This window comes from Rhodnius prolixus, unplaced genomic scaffold (genome assembly GCF_049639745.1).
Source record: "Rhodnius prolixus isolate KJV_2025 unplaced genomic scaffold, Rpr scaffold_14, whole genome shotgun sequence".
NCBI classification, from domain to species: Eukaryota; Metazoa; Arthropoda; class Insecta; order Hemiptera; family Reduviidae; genus Rhodnius; species Rhodnius prolixus.
The window spans coordinates 5,211,888-5,228,344 of NW_027411594.1; the positions used below are offsets into that span (position 1 = coordinate 5,211,888).

The 16,457-nt window shown below is 31.3% G+C and overlaps 1 protein-coding gene and 1 long non-coding RNA gene across 3 annotated transcripts; one reads left to right on the top strand and one right to left on the bottom strand.

Annotated features, from left to right (window-relative positions):
* Positions 1-47: 47 nt before the first annotated feature.
* LOC141451728 (uncharacterized) lies at positions 48-15,451 on the top strand. Of its 2 annotated transcripts, XM_074123313.1 has the most exons (13): positions 48-186; positions 477-691; positions 1,306-1,368; positions 3,024-3,080; positions 3,165-3,227; positions 3,329-3,427; positions 3,499-3,798; positions 5,492-5,554; positions 5,624-5,692; positions 6,631-6,729; positions 6,811-7,095; positions 7,910-8,282; positions 10,305-15,451. In XM_074123313.1, exons 4-13 carry the CDS (start codon positions 3,068-3,070, stop codon positions 10,432-10,434), a joined length of 1,494 nt encoding a protein of 497 aa, XP_073979414.1. In that variant the 5' UTR covers positions 48-186; positions 477-691; positions 1,306-1,368; positions 3,024-3,067; the 3' UTR covers positions 10,435-15,451. The 2 variants fall into 2 exon arrangements, with proteins under 2 accessions (XP_073979414.1, XP_073979413.1); XM_074123312.1 differs by lacking the exons at positions 48-186; positions 477-691 and adding an exon at positions 882-1,035.
* Positions 4,130-16,397, bottom strand: LOC141451732 (uncharacterized). Its single transcript, XR_012457068.1, has 2 exons — positions 16,160-16,397; positions 4,130-5,193 (listed from the first exon to the last, which is right to left on the bottom strand). It is a non-coding gene; the product is annotated as an uncharacterized lncRNA (long non-coding RNA).
* Between the last annotated feature and the right edge of the window lie 60 nt (positions 16,398-16,457).

Consider the following 16,457-nt stretch of genomic DNA (forward strand, 5'->3'; position numbering starts at 1 on the left):
GAAAACCCAAATAATTGGAAAATGTTAGTTAACCAAATAAAATAAAACAACAATGTGTTAATTTCCAATGTTGGCCTTCAAGCAAATCACAAACATTGAAAATGTTTTAAGTAAAGATAGCAGGACAAGGATTTAGGAAAGAGCGAAATTTCGAAACCATTTGTAATCACTTCTGCCTTTTAATTTGTGAGTCTCGAAAGTGAAATTTTTTGAAATGGTTTTTCATTTATCAATGATTTAGATGTGAATTAATTTACTCCTTTGATACCAATATTCAAGGCCTTTAATTCTCATAGGTAGTGTTAGAATTTAAGTCCTTGTACCTGTTTCTCAGTTGAAGAGAAACTTTCTATTAGTTAACCAGATTGACAATTAACTGAGATTTTATGTGTGACTAGAAAAGATTTAATATAAAAATTTTATCTGCATTTAATATTAATTGAATTCTGGAAACATTTTTCGTGGGTAAATTTTAGGAAAACAGGATTTCCCATTACACAATGATGAACTAAGGAAGGAGTGTTTTGACACACTTAAATGCACTGTTACAATGCAGATAGTAGAACAGAAGACTAATTCGTAAAAGTATGGTTCATTTATAAGTTCTTTTGTTTCATTATCGTTTATGTAAGAAGTTAAGAAACGAGCACAACAGCATGATGGATTCAGCAGTTAATCTCATATAAAATTCGTGAGTTTTCTATTTTGTGTTTTATTTGGAATTATTTAATTAAAACTTTAACTAGGATTCGATTTTGTCTTATTTCATACCAAATTGCTGCGAAATGTTCTTTAATTTGTAAATGTGTTTTTATTTATAATGAAATGTATGAATTCTTAAAATATTATCATAACACATATGGATGAATAAACTAGTTTTGTAAACTTATATCGTTACCTTGACTTTAAAATTAACATTGCCAATATTTGTTTATAATTTATTTCATTAGAAATAATCAGTGACAAATAAGTTTCTATAAAGGCACTGTTCTTTAATCGTATGAATATAAAAATAAATTTATTGAGCAATGAAAGGTGAAAAAGACAGTTCCCTCCTATTAAGAAAGTTTATAGATTATTTTGAATAATGTGAAATGTAAAAATTTAGGCCACTTTCAGTGTCTTATTTTATCATGATCTGTACTTGATATGAAAGAAATTATTCCATAAAATTGAGATATTGATAGAAAAACACCTATTTTTTTTTATTAACGAAGCAGTTTCAGAAAGCCACGTAATTTAATTATGTGGCTGAATTGATAAAGCTATTCATGCAGAATCTTAATTCTATGTTTTCTTTTTTAGGTGATCATTTATCAGAAGTTAAACATGGCGTAATTCAAGGAATCCAAAGAAACCATTCTGTTGGTAAAGAGATGAGCATTTATTCAATATTTCGTTACATTGTATTTAATATAATTTTTTCTTGATATAAGAGCAAGATACCTGAAGTGGGGAAGATTGTCTTCTTTTCTCATTATTTGTGTCTCCTCTTCATTTTTTGGAATAATTACTTTTTAGGTACATGAGGGGTAGAGTGAGTCCTTAATTGTTCTCAATGTAGGATGGTGGCGTACTTTTTATTTGTCTTCAAGGCTGAGATTATGTAAACAAACAACGTTGTTTTCTTAGTGATTCAGGCCTGCTCAGGTACTCGCTTTATTCACTTTTTTATAAACAATTTTGCATATCAGGAAATGGAAAAATAATTTAGAGTTCTCGGCAAAATTATATTCTATTGGAAGTTCATCTAATGTGAGAAATCTTCCTCAACTTCATGTCTTCATGAATTCTGTTTTATGACAATGGTGCAAAAGAGTCCTATATTTGGAAGAGTTCGTAAGGAATGTTTAAGAAGAAAATTGATGGGTCAACTACAGCCTAGCAAGTTAAAATAATTACACTACGCTACTTGTCTAGGGTTATATTTGGCACATTTTTAAAATGTTTTTTAAATCTTCTCCAAGCTACATTATTAACTGGATTATAAGTGATATTAAGTTTGATCTCTTTAGCTTTTAAATTCTCAAATTCGAAACTTATTTTTATAATCCTTGGCAGAATGATTTCCTTCTTAATGCAAGCTTTTTTTTTATTATATAACTTCTGCAATTATTAATTTCTCTTATTATAATGCAGCATGTGACAGAAATTATGGCCAGGAGTAAACGTACTGTAACGGATTCAATCATGAAACACTTGAATTAATCATCAGAAGTCACACTAGTCGTACCTATCGCTGACTAGCTCTCTCTTGAAGTCAGTCTAATGTAAAAATGATTGAAAAACAAACCTCTGTCACTATGACAACGAAAATCCATGTCAGAAACCTTAAAAATCATCTTCCGATTGATAGTAGAATGATCGATTTCATGGCTTACTATGGCAAAAAACTTACCGGTTTATTTCTGTAACAGGTTTTAATCGCCAGGAGTTTCAACTCTTCGAAGAACTAATCGTTCTTCGATTAGTTCTCGAGCAGCTGACTCCGCCACATACCATAATCTGCACCTTATAACGATAGAACTAACAAAAGAAGATTAATGTCTTCTGAGCTGTATCTTATCATGTGCTGACCAGTTTCATTTGCTCCAAGAAACTTCACAGTTAGTACGTGAAGTACATCACGTGATCATCTCTTTGATTTAATGGTAAAGTCCTATAAAAAGGAAGAGCCCCTTTCAACTACGCTGCCTTGTATGTATCTTTATTTTTATACGTAACGAAGCTTTGCTTTACCCGTTCATAGAATCAAGCGGCGTTACCATGTTACCAAGCGGGGTCTAAACCCAAAACTTAAACTCTAAAGTCATTTAATGTTATCATAAGCCAAATATCTCATCTAATATTCATGATTCTATTCTAGTAGATAGATGATTGATATTTTCTATTGACTGCATTGCGGAGCGATTCTGTTAGTGCTTCCACTTACGAACGAACTTAGTGCTTCCATGATAGTTATTCTATTTTACTTAAAATAGGATTCTTGAATTCGTGAATAATCATTTTCTTTGTTTTTATAGAAGATGATCACTTTTTCGAAGAGTATGTTAAACGAGTACTCCAGATGGATCATTCAAGTTAGTACGAAATCATGATCTATCATTTTTTCTCATTATTTTGTTCTCGTTAATATAAAATAAGTAACTTATTTTTTTGTTTAGTTTTTGGTAATCTTATGGACATAAATGGCGCCTTCAAAGAAGATTCACATTATTCGCAAGAAGGTAGGATATTTTCGTTTAAAAGAACGAAATTCTTTAAATAGGTTCCTCTTTAAATTTTTCATAAAATAAACTACTTAAAATATGTTTCATGACTTCCATAGAAGAATATGTTGATGATCAAACGAGTAATACACAAGTTCCTGAAGGTACTGTAGGACATGGTTACGATTCGGGTTTTCATCCACATCCTGACTATATAGGTAAAGATGTTTGTGTAAATTTGGTTTCTTATGGTGCGTTTTTGATTGCTATCGTATCTTCCATGTTTTAGATGTTGCAACTTTGCGCAATGATGTTGTTACTAAGAGCCGAATTACTCGCACATCAGTTAAAAAGAATTCAAAACGACGGGGTAAGAAAAAGCTTACCGTGAAGGGAAAAGAAATTAGATTTTTCTGCACTCAATGCGATTATAGAACTTGGAAGAAAAGTAACTTCCAGCGCCATCTAGGAACTCATAATAAAAAGAAATTAGATAAATGCAATTTATGTTCATATTCTAGTAAAAATGCAGAAGATCTAAAGAAGCATACGGCTTACCATTTAAAAAAGGAAACTATGCAACTTTTTGGTAAGTGTTTAACCTCTTTTCTTAAATTCTTAGAGAAATAGTGGAAGTTCAGTGATCTACTCTCTCATATAAGTCCAGATAAAGGTTGATTATTTTATTAAGTAAAAGCACAAAAAATTAGTTTTTATTTCCAATATGTTACATAGATCATATAGATTAGATTATATCTTTGTTCCTTTAATGACGTCTTCTTTCGTTGTTACTAGTTTCCAAATTGTTTAATTTAAACAAATTGTAAAAGTTCCAATTCTGTAACTATACTTCTTCTTGAGGTTCATTTTTTTTAGCACATAGTTTTTTATTTTTTATTTTTTTTTAAAGTAGAATAGAATAGAATAGAAAAGAAATTTATTATTCTGGGACAATTGTCCCCTAAGAATAAATACAGGTACAAATAGAGGCCTTAATAGTTTGGCCTGTGATTATAGAGAAATTAAATAAATAAATAAATATTTACAAAAGTGAAAATGAAAGTAAAAATAAAATAATAAAACAGCAGAAATTAAGGAAATGAATTAAAACAATTAGAATTTCGGAGGAAGCTGAATAGAAAGGAGATAACTGAATAGACGGGATTTAAAGATGGATAGGGTAGGAGCATGGCGGACAGATGAAGGCAAGGAGTTCCATAGAGAGGTAGCACGTACGAGGAAGGACTTGTCAAAGGATGAGGTACGGTGAGAGGGAATATAAAGATCAGATGAGCGAGATCTAGTGTTACGGGAATGGATGGAGGATTTAAACTTAAGGAGTTGAAAAATATAGGAAGGCCTTTGAGACTGGATGACTTGAAAAAGAAAAGAAGCCAAAAAATATTGGCGGCGATAGACAGGAAAAAGCCACTTCAACTCATCGTAGCAGTGCGAAATGCGAGAGTCTCTGGAAATGCTGAAAATAAATCTTATGAAGCAGTTCATGAGGCGCTTAAGCTTAGCTTCAATATCACCAGATAGACCGCCATACACTAAACAACCATAGTCGAAATGGGGGAATATAAGAGAGGAAACTAGGAGTTGCCGGGTCTTAATTGGAAAAAGGTGACGGGAACTATTAAACTGCTTAAGATATGGATGGAACGGCGAGAGATTTGGGAAACATGGTTTTTCCAGGATAGGTTTTGATCGAAAGTGATACCAAGGTTTTTCACAGAGGGACAATATTTTATTGGGGTATTATAAAGGAAAAGATTAGGAAGAGGAGCCAAGTAGTGAATAAAAATCAAAAATAGTGACCTAAAATAAAGCATAAGGATAGGAAGTCCGCTACAGCTTGATCTTTTGTTGAGTCCCACAGTCAGTTACTGTAGAATGTAAAAGGGGATCACTTCCCTATCCCATCAGATTGACAGTGCAATGAGTTTTTACGTCCCTTGCTGTAGGTAATTGCGTTTCCTGCCTGAAAAAAAAAAAGCAGTAAGGTTCGAAGGTGAAGTGGTTCAACACAGTGTCAAAGTCAGAGATTTGTTCATGAACCAGCAGCCTAATTAGGGAACCAGCCTGAAACCTTTTTGTTACACTACCTCAGTTTCAGAAATGAAGGAAAAAAAATTGGGTCTTGGGGAGATTAGCTATTAACCTCCCCTTTAAGTAATTTAATAATTTGTAATTTTGTCTTTGCAATGTAGAACTATCTTAAGACTTCGAGAAAAATAATATTAGTTTGAACAATCTAACAAATAGTTCATTACTTGCAGATGATAAACGATTTGCCACATTGAAAGATGAGGTAACGATCGAACCACGTTGGACTTACTCTGGTTTGTATTTTTTTTTTATGTTTATAACCTTTTGTGCATTTTTGCCTTAATAAATTAACTTAATTCCAGTTGTTAATAACAACAATAAGGAAGTTAAACGTGAAATTAAGGAAGAAGCGGAATTGTTTCCGCCCGTTGGTAAGTAAATAACATTTTTTCTTTTATTGAAAAATTACGTCGTTAGCTTTGTAAGGAAGACTCAATGTCGCCAAAAATTTCTTTTATAGAAGATTCTTTTTGGCTCATTTGATAATAGGTTGTTGAAAAAAAAACAAAAAAAAAAACGACCATCTTTATTTAATAAACGAACTTTATTGTGTTAGCATTCGAGTGACATTTATGGTCAAATGAAACACTTCAAAACGTGCTAAAGTTCATAAAAATATACTCATTTTCTATTCATAACCCTTCCCTCTCAAATGGTTCCTAGAAAAGTAAGAATCAAGTTGTAGATAAAAGTGTGTAGACGAATGTAAATATTTAACATTATAAAACAGAATATCCGTCCTACCTGCGACAAAGTATACCATCTGGGAATCTGTATAGACAAAAGACTTACGTGAATCTTTACAAAAGACAGTACGCGCGAAACTCTGAAACCTGTTTTCTCTAGACATAACAGTTCTAAATTGTCACTTCATAATAAAAGCCATTGTTTACATTTCTTTTCTAAGACCATTATGGGACATACGAACTAAAACACAACAAAATATTCCAACCTGAATCTTATCCAAAACTTTTAAACTAACATCTTCTGCGATATTATCGGATGTTTCTTGCTAAGTATCCAACCTTACAATTCTACAATCTTAATATTTTCTTCAGTAACCACCATTGCCACATCCTTCTACGAACAGATTTCACTTGATACTTCAAGCTCTCTCTAATCGTTTAACACGGACAATCCCTTCTTCTGCTTTTGCTGGAAATTCACAACGACGATTGCGGTGGTGTCGATGACCGCGCGACCTTTTAACTTGCCTAATAGTGCTCGGCAATGGATGAATGCCGTCCTAGACAATCAATCTAAATACTCACATACAAAGATATGTTTCATAAATTTCTGTAAATTGCAGAAGTATATTTGGATGAACAGAGCAATAATTTATGTGTTCCGGACAGTTCGCTTGATGAAGATTACGAATCAGATTTTTATCCGCTTGCTGTAAATATAGGTTAGCGAATAATCACATTAAAATAATTGCTATAGATTTTACTAAATATTTCAACAGTCTTTCATTTTATATTTTATTTAGAGATTGCCACGCCGCAGAATTCTGTGAAACCCATTAGACAATTCAATAATACCCAAGTGTCTGTAAATAATGAGTTGGAAGTGATACTACAAAATGATCAACAACTGAGATATAATTGTCCATATTGTAGTTATCGTACTTGGAAAACAAGTAATTTTCAGCGGCATTTATGCACACATACTGATGAACGGCCACATAAATGTCCACTTTGTAAATATTCTGGTAAACATCATGAAGATTTGAAGAAACATATGTTGTGTCATAATAGAGGAGGAACAACTATTGGTATGTGTAAAACTGAAGTTCTTTAGCTTTACTATTAATTAGCTTCATCTCATTGTAAACTTTTGAAGCGTCACCTTAAAAGATCTTAACTCTGGAATAAGGAGTTGCCAGCCCTGCTTGATCTAGATCCTTCTTTAAAGCATAACTGATGGACTAAATTCTCTCAATATTTTATTTTGAACACTATTTTCAAGTACCCTTAAAACCAAGGACTAATAGAGCATTAGACTGGGGCCCTTTCACTTAACAAAAAGGAACCATCTGTTTCACAGATAACTTCAAGGTGGCTATGGAGATAGTTATTTAAATTTCTCTTGGCAGTTTATTCCACACAGTTCTTCAGTCTGAAATGCTTTTTATTAAAACCTGATCTGAAGAGAACCTGAGAAGAGACCTTAAGACATTAGGTGTTTTTTTTCACATTCTCTGATAGCCAGGCTGCACTAAAAGCGCAATCAGCTTGTAAAACTTTCTCATCCTTCGTTTGGAAATAAAGAAAAGTGGCTTTTATGGTTGTGTCTTCCAAGATACAGTCTTGTTCACTCTCTTCTCGAACCCCTTTTGAGAAGAAGGTAGAATTATCCAACGAAATAGTTGAGAGATATGTTGAAACGTTTTCTTACTGTCAAATGCCAATTTTTATATCTCATAGCCTGAAAATATTTATAGAATTTGAGAGCCCACCCTTAAAAGTTGCGCTTTATTATTATTATTATTATTATTATTAGTTTAATTTAAGTGGTATCTTCTTATGAGGTCAGTGGCAACCGGAGCTTTTTTTATACCCATAATCCACGTATTGTTTGATTTCCAGAACCAAAAATTGAAACACCATCAGACAACCTAGATATCAGTTTAGACGACGATGAAGAAACATCTTTGGACAGTGATAAACGTTTCTCCTGCCCGTTGTGCGATTTTAAAACAACCAGATCATCAATGTTGTACAGGCATCAACGTGTAGTGCACAATGATCATCGTCCGTTTGCTTGCAATCTATGTCCGTATAGATCGAAACAACGGGATAGCCTAAAGAAGCATATGATGGCGCATACTGATGAAAGACCATTTGAATGTGAAGTCTGTCATCATAGGTGTAGGCAAAAAGGCGATTTAAAAAGGCATAAATTATTGCACAGCGGTGAACGGCCGTTCGCATGTCCACATTGTCCTTATCGCTCCAACAGGTATGTCACTTTGTTTATTGCTGATTTGACGTATGATGTATAATTGTGCGAGTTCACTTTATACTTTTTCAACCTAGTAGTGCTCATTCTGTGAGGTGTGGGTTATCAAGTCCATTATTATTAAACAATTTAGTCTGATCTAGTAAGAATTAATCTACCTTCTAGAATGAGTCTTATAAGATTGAAAACAATTCGCAATATTCAAATTCTTTGATCGATTTGACTAATAAATGCTAGTAGACAACTTAAACGGGCTCCTCCTCAGAAAATGTAAGCATTGAATATTTAACTTTGAAATAAGATGTGTAAATTAGTATTGATTTCTTGAAGTACTTTTGTGGCATAGGAAATTGTAAAAAGCACTGGAAAGAATCGAAAAAAGGGGTCTCTGTGGAATAGGTTCTTCAGTGCGTCTCCGTCGGAGAAGGGTTCTTTCTTTCTTAGGGATAGAGTTAAGGGATTAAGTAGGTGTTATTGAAGGATTAGGGAGTTTTTCGTTGAAAACGACCTAGAAAGAAGTGGCAGGGAGGTACATACTTATTAGGAGATAAAATACATCGGGTAGATGCGAAACTAATCTTTTCCCTTATTCAAAAATGTTTATTGTAAAAGTTTTCATAATGTTCGCAAAAATAAAACCTGTTCGTCCTCTAGTAAGCTATCCTGACTTTAAAATGCTATCAGAGTGATTGCATCGAATGTGATGTTATCACTTCGCCAACGTTGCGAATGTCAGATGGTTTACATCATCGTGCTCGGTGAATCAGATTGCGTTCTGTTACCCGGGACGGACCGTTTCACAATGAAGTTACGAGGCATTTTTCCTAATTTCTTTTGCCTTGGTTTTAGTTAATTAAGAAATTTAAGATATATTTTAAATATAAACTTAGACTCACTTATAGTTAAAACTTTATGTTATAAAGGAGGGACTGTTTTGCTAAAATTCCGATTTTAAATAAAATTCGCCCCCTGGAAAAGTCATTTTACAAAATGGATTTTTTACTTTTGTTAGAGTTTTTAGAAAATTCATCCAAACTTTTTATTATAAATTACTGTAAGGAAAGTATCCATTATTATGTAAAATTGAAGGAAATTCCATTTTCAAATGATTAAAAGTATAAAGCAGTCATTGCAAATTTTTCATTTTACTGCTATTTGTGTTTAATTAGTAAGTTTTTATTTTAACGTTAATCATAAAAAAATTAATACTATAAATTTATTTTTAAATTCATAAAAAAAAAAATCATTTTAATAAATATAATTTTAAATTATAAATAGTTGTTGCAGTTACGAATTTCGATAAAAGATTTTAAAAAAATTAAAATTAGAAGTTAGCAATTCTATTTAAATATTAAGTCATCCCTGTACTGTAACCTAAAATAACCTTCCAGTCTGGCTTCTAACGTTAGCAAGCTGTCACAAGAGACGGATAGGAGTATTTTACAGTAACTCTTAAGTATATCGTTGCTATTTTAATTTGTTTCATAAGTTTTACGTTAATCAAATATTATAAGTTCAATAATCGTAACTTTTAGCTGGTAGCTTTTTTTGTCATATTTTTGTTTTCTTATAATTATTGAAAATATTGCACCTTTTTGTGGGAAGTGTTTACAGTTTTCTGTTTCAGCTGTCCACCTGCTAAGCTGGTAAAATTAAATTATTATTTGAATAGCTGGTTTGAGAACATTTCTTTAGGGCAATCTATTACTAGAGGTACCCCTGTAAAATGTTACTTTACAATCGGTATAATGTTAGTTAGATTGAAATATGTTTTGAAGCTCGGGGTTTTTAAAGAAGTTGTGATCTTGAGCATTGTAGTAAGGAAAAATCGTTGTGTGTTACCACATTATATGTGAATCTACTAGTGAAACATTTAATCTAGAGTTAGTAACGGCAGTTAAAGTATATTTTACATTATCAAACCTTGATTAATTATACTTTAAGCATTAGATTTTTCTTTTTTAAAAATGTATATGTATGATGTATTAATTATGATCACATTGTAATTATTGTTTTATACAGGACACAACTATTAAAGAAACACATATCAAGACGTCACATATTTCAGCAAACAACTGCGGATTTTCCGGCTAGTAAAACGACTTTATATGAAGAATTTACTGGTGGACATTATCTTGCGGAAATGTTTTAATCATAACTAATTTAAACTTTATTTATTTTATAATATAATAGAGATTTAACAGCTTTGTCTCTCTCTTTTTTGTTATAATTTATTTCTATTAGTATTTATTTATTTCGTTTTTTCACTAAATAATGAACAAAAAAGAAAGATCTATGTACATTAAGTCCCTTAAATTTTACGGGATTAAAATGTGTGCATGAACAATGTTAAAAATCTACGCGAAGATTATTTGAAAAAAATTGAAAGTATAAGAAAATTCCAGCCTTTGTGATAAAAATTATTTTATATAAAGAAGTATTATAAATCAATTTTGGCCTTGAATACTTAAGTTTATAGATTTAATCAAGTTCATTCCCATTGAGGGGATCTCTTACTTAATTTATAGAATTGAAAATAAAATTGGCGGCTGATATTTTAATTCTTTTTCTTTTTTATTATTATTAAAAGTACTCTCTTGAGAACTCACAAGCGTGTTCATGGTTTTATTAATAACGTTACCAAACTGATATTGTTTCCAAATTGAGGTAATTTTAGGCTATAAGAAAATTTTGGAAGTCGCCTAGATCCGTCCGATGTTAAATATTACTAAAAAAAAAAAAAAACATCTCTTGAAGTCTAGAATTTGCATTTTTGTCAGCAAGAAAATGATAGGAAAAATAGAAAAACTTTGAGCAAAACATTTTGACCAAAAAAAAAGAACCATTTTTCTAGTTCCTAATGTAATAAGTTTTATAATGTAAAAAGCAAAATAACTAACAGTGGGGTTAAGGGCTTTCTATTTAGTTAATTAATCATTAATTTATTTGCACTTGATCATGGTTACAAAAGCAATGAGCTTTTATACACGTTGCTCTGTTAGTTATACAAATATTTTTTGTTTTAGCACTTGATATTTATTTGTTTTTTTTTTTAATGGTTCACATTCTATTAAGTATATCGCACCAATAAGATATTAAAATAATGACATCATATTTCTTCTACTCGTTGGAATCTGTATTTATTGTGTATACTATTAGGGCGATCTAAGCGTCCAGAATTGGCAAAGATTTAAATTCTCTCTTACCCTAGTTTAATCATTTATTTGTCCAAATTGAAATTTTCCTTCCAAATTTCTTGCACCTTACTGTTCGGTTTTTCTCAATTTTTCCGGCAATATAGGGTGTTTCATTTTGCAGGGGGAAAGAAATTAATATAAAATTTTGGCAGACTTTGCTCGCCTTCCGAGTCTCAGTAATTCAAAAATTATGCATACCAAATTTCGAGAAGATTTGATCATATTTAGAGGTTGCAAACTTTGAACACTTTTATAGAATTAGGAAAAAATACGAAATTCTCAATATTTATGACATTTATTGGAAAAACTATAAATTACAAACTTAAAATTATAATAACTCTAAATACAAGGTTTAGCAGGCGTTATGAACATGTAAGGCATTTATATATTAATCAGTTTTATATGATGTAATCTCTTCTTTTGTTCGGTTAGTGTCGACCTTTCTGTGATACTCGACTACCCTCAACAAGAATTGTTTTTGTTGTTCGTCTCTAAGCGATTCTTTAAACTTTCTTATCAGAGCTATTCCTCTTTCTGCAGCATCATTGACCACTTTAAGAGCATTTATGTGGCTTCTTCGAGAATCGCTGCAGTATTCTATCACGTCGTAGATCTCAAATAACTCAAAGAACGTCTTGGTTTTTTTTTTGGTAACGAAATGGCTCACGTCTTTTCCTTCAAAGTCTAGATTTTTTCCCTCTAATCTTTTCAAATTCCTTCTTCTTCGCAGGTTTGGTTTCCAAATTTTGAACCATACTTTGTTTAACTTCTACAGTAATACGTTCATCCAAAAAAGCCAATCCCACGTTTGTTTCCGACAGATACCAAAGATGTCTTTTGGCAACTGTGACTGCACTGTTTTTGACGTCTGTATCCCGGGTAAGTGTCCAGAAGCTGTAGCAAATCCAGATCATTCTTTGGAGTCCATCGACTTACAGTGCCTCGTACCAAAATCGAACATATATATGAGACTGACAAAATCGGCTACGCTTTTAATTCCTTTCAATTCTCGTTGAGACATATTCAATTATTTAGCAAAAAGAGCTATTTTAAGTGCTTATAATGCCTTTGCCATCAACCTTGCTTGATGCAAAGCTTCTGGGACCCTGAAAGTGAAATTGTTTTCATTCCAACCTCCTAAATAAAGGAGTGAGAGTTTTAATAACTCTTTGTAGTCTTCTCTTAGATGGCTTCCATCTTTTAGAACATTTTAGATGTAGTTAACCATTGACACGCGTTGTCCCTCTAGAAATCCTTGAACAGAAGTGTCTTCATCCAACATTGATCCAACCCTAAAATAAACGCTAAAAGTACTTGTTCTTTTGAAGGAAACCTAGCTCTTAAAAACTCATCACTGGGCAATTTTCCTAACAGCCAAATACCACTTTTAGTTCCCATTTTCAAGTTTAATTATTAACCTGTAATGAACAAAGAAACGTAAATGAAATTATAGAAAGAAAACTTACATTAACACAACACTTCAATATTAGAAATATTAGCTAGTTTGAGATAATAGTGACTAATGTGTGCAACTTCTAATCATTGTCCAATCTTCATGAAATTTGGCATATATATCTTTTGTAATACTTAGACTCAGGGGCCAAGTAAAGTTGTGTGATACTCACAACTTCGAAAAAATGAAACACCCTAATACTCATTAAATTAAGAATATTATTTAAATGTTAAAATTGTACGGTTATGATTTGAGTAAGTGAGAGATGTGTCAGGTTTATGGAAATCTTAGCTTAACTAAGCCAACTACTAGTACTACTAAGTAACTACTTGTACAAGCAGCTCCTATGCCCTTGGAAGTTCGCCTGCAAAGCTCCAGGCACTTCTTTCTGCATACTGAGATTATCTCTTGGAAACAAAAGATGAATAAAAAGGTAAAAGACTTTCCATACTTCTCTTCACTACTTCTTTTGGTAAAAGATCCATAAAGAGATTTTGAACAATTTTATTTCATTAATTCTGAACATATGAACATTATGTAAACCGATAATAGGGTAAGAGAAAATAGATTTAAGTATATAACACAACTTAATTTGCATTCCATTATGCATTTTTGTAAGCTTACCTAATTTTTATTCTCTAGTAATAAAGTAAATGCAGATTTACGTTGTAATCTCGTAATTATTCTATGATGTGAGTTTATTTAAATTTACTTTTTCAGTTATAGTAAAGATAAATGGTACAGAATCTGAGCACTACATTCGTTTGTTTTTTTTTAAAGTTGTTTAAAAAAGTTTTGATGTGTACAAAGTAAAATTGTAAAAGAGAAATGTAGCGTACAAAAAAAAAAAAATTATTGTAAATACTTAATGTACCATATGTAAATAAGTTCAGATTTAATGAACAAAAATATCTGGATTATAAGGAGAAACTGCTCACTCATGACTTGCTCTTTTTTTTTTTACTGTAATTCACAAAGTTTTAACTTAAATCTTTGAATATGGATTTTTAAATTAAATATTAGTTGTTTAATTAAATATTAAATTAATGTAAGTATGAAAGTTCGAATCTTGCTTACAACATTCGTGCTAAGTCAGCGTTAAAACTGGATACAGTTACTGTTAAAAATGTTTTATTGAATCTAAACTTATTTATGTGTTTATATTTTTTTTGTGAATTTTTGCCTTTATTAAGTACATGTTTATTTGAAATTTTCATTAATTTGTGGCCACAGCTAATACTTTGGCGGTCTAATTAGAAAATTTATAAATTCATTTCTACATCTAATAATTAAGAAGTGTTCACTTTAATCTCAAAAATACTCACCTGTCATATTTTAGTCATTTTCCCACGATAGCACAGTTGTCAGGTTGCAGTTTTCCCATTTTTTTGAACGATCTTCAACTATTTTTTATTTGGAATTATTAGCGATGCTTGGTATAAGTTATTGATAATAAATTTTAGTAGAATTAAGCTATAATAACTTATATTATAGCTTTAAATTTATCTCCTCGTAGAATCATTGTATTGTCAAAGCATTGCTTTGAAGTTCAATTCTTGTTTACAGGGCGAGTTGGGTGTTGTTATTAATTTTAACGAAAAAGCTATTGATTTAGCAAAGGTTTTCCAATCCAACTGTTATTTTTTTGGTCTCATTCAACTCCCAACTCCCTCACCACAGGCTCAGTAGTTGCTGAGGTGTTACTACTCCTCGAAAGAAGGATGCGAAAGACGTATTTTACTTCAAAAAAAGAAAGGGGTTCTTATTTTTGCCAATCTATTTAATCTCAGCTGAATCATAGCTATCAAAATCCACTACAAGAAGTATTCTATTCAGATAGAACGAGTAAGTACGCTTCGATTTAATGTTTAATTTCGACTTAATACAGTATTAAACAAATCGTACAATTTGTTTTGGTTTTTCCACTCTCTCAGACACATCGAATTCGGGAAATTTAAGTTCAGGTATTGAAATTCTTGAGTTTCAAGGAAATGGTATTGTGAAAACCTCTCGAAAATGGTAGTATGAGAAAGTCTTGTTAGTTTTCTTGCTCAAAACGTGTATCTCCGTTGCAAAATCTATTTCGTTAACGTTACATTGCTATCAATACTTCCTCTTAATTTATTTTAAAGAGAGAGTAGTTTAATGATAATGCGAAATCGTTTAGATTACACAGATTGTATTTTGCAAAAGACATAAAATTAGTTCTCCTTATTCCAAAGTATCGACACGTTAATTATTTATTTACTTATCTAAACCAAACTGAATTATCTTAAGACTACTATTCCATTACGTGCAATACTCCTTTTTTTAACCTTAAAGTGAATTAAAATTTAAATTCTTTAATGCAAAGGAAAAATTAATATATTTATTATTAGTTAAATATTAGTTAGTTCAAATATTTTATTTTATTCTATAAATTCTAATTTTTTCTAGGTCGTAAACTTATTTAAATTATAAAACAAAGAGTATTATTTTGAAATTTCTAATTTTGTTAAATAAAATTGTTGAAATATTGATTGTGGATTATTTTAGTGATTGATTACCTAATCATATTCTTAAGGAGATCATGAAAGATCTGTCTTTTATACTAAGCTGCATTAAAAACCATCACAGTAATATTTTATACTTTTTGAGATTTTTTTAAAAAAAAATCACTATTCTGCAGCTAATGAAAGCTTCCGGGCGATATATTCTTTGTACTTCCCTTAATATTATGTTTTTTGTACTGTTAACAGGCATTAAATAAAAAGGCAATGAGTGCCATGGAATTAGATTAAATGGAAAATGGATTACAGTTTTCATATAAACAAATTAACATTTTTGAGACCAAGATGATGCCAAAAAAACTTTGATTAAGCTGTTTTAAACTCTTAGGGTTTAGGAATTAAGGTAAAAAGGTGTATCAGTCCTGGACAAAGAGCATTACATCGTGTATGCCTCCCTATGAGGTTGTCAGTTGGGAGAGGTAAGTTAAGAAAGTAATTAGAAAATTTGTAAGCATGTTACTGCAGCATAGAAGCATATTAAATTAAATTTCAACATTTCTTAGATCTTTGAAATTGTATTTTTAAATATCTTACGGCTACCCTCTTCTATAGGGATAGCAACAGCCACTTCTTGGCATCCTACGGGATTCTCTAGCTCATCGTCACATTTACACTTAGATATTTAACACTATAACACTTCCTAGGGCATTGTCAACCCGTATGAAAAATGAAACTTACCTTAAACTGCAAGAATTTCGATGCAACAATATTAATTTACATTTTAATAAGTTATAAAATCTTTCCGGTCAGCTCTAGGTTCCCAAATTTAGCATCAAACTTTCCATTCCCTACATGAACTGAAAAGAGAATATTCTAAATTGATCTAACTACCTCTGCACTTATTATCAAGTAGAAAGAAACCTCGTGCATCCATTTAAGAGTTTAAGTAGAACTACCACTTCTACTCATGCACAGCTTTAATGCTCATGTTTTCTCGGTAGACCAAATCCAACGAATAATAATAGCTCCCTATTAA

Bases quoted from the DNA above. Each gene is read 5' to 3' on its own strand.
- LOC141451728 (XM_074123312.1), top strand. The intron at 3,228-3,328 runs GTAGGATATTTT...TGACTTCCATAG, and splicing joins TTCACATTATTCGCAAGAAG to AAGAATATGTTGATGATCAA. The intron at 3,799-5,491 runs GTAAGTGTTTAA...CATTACTTGCAG, and splicing joins GGAAACTATGCAACTTTTTG to ATGATAAACGATTTGCCACA.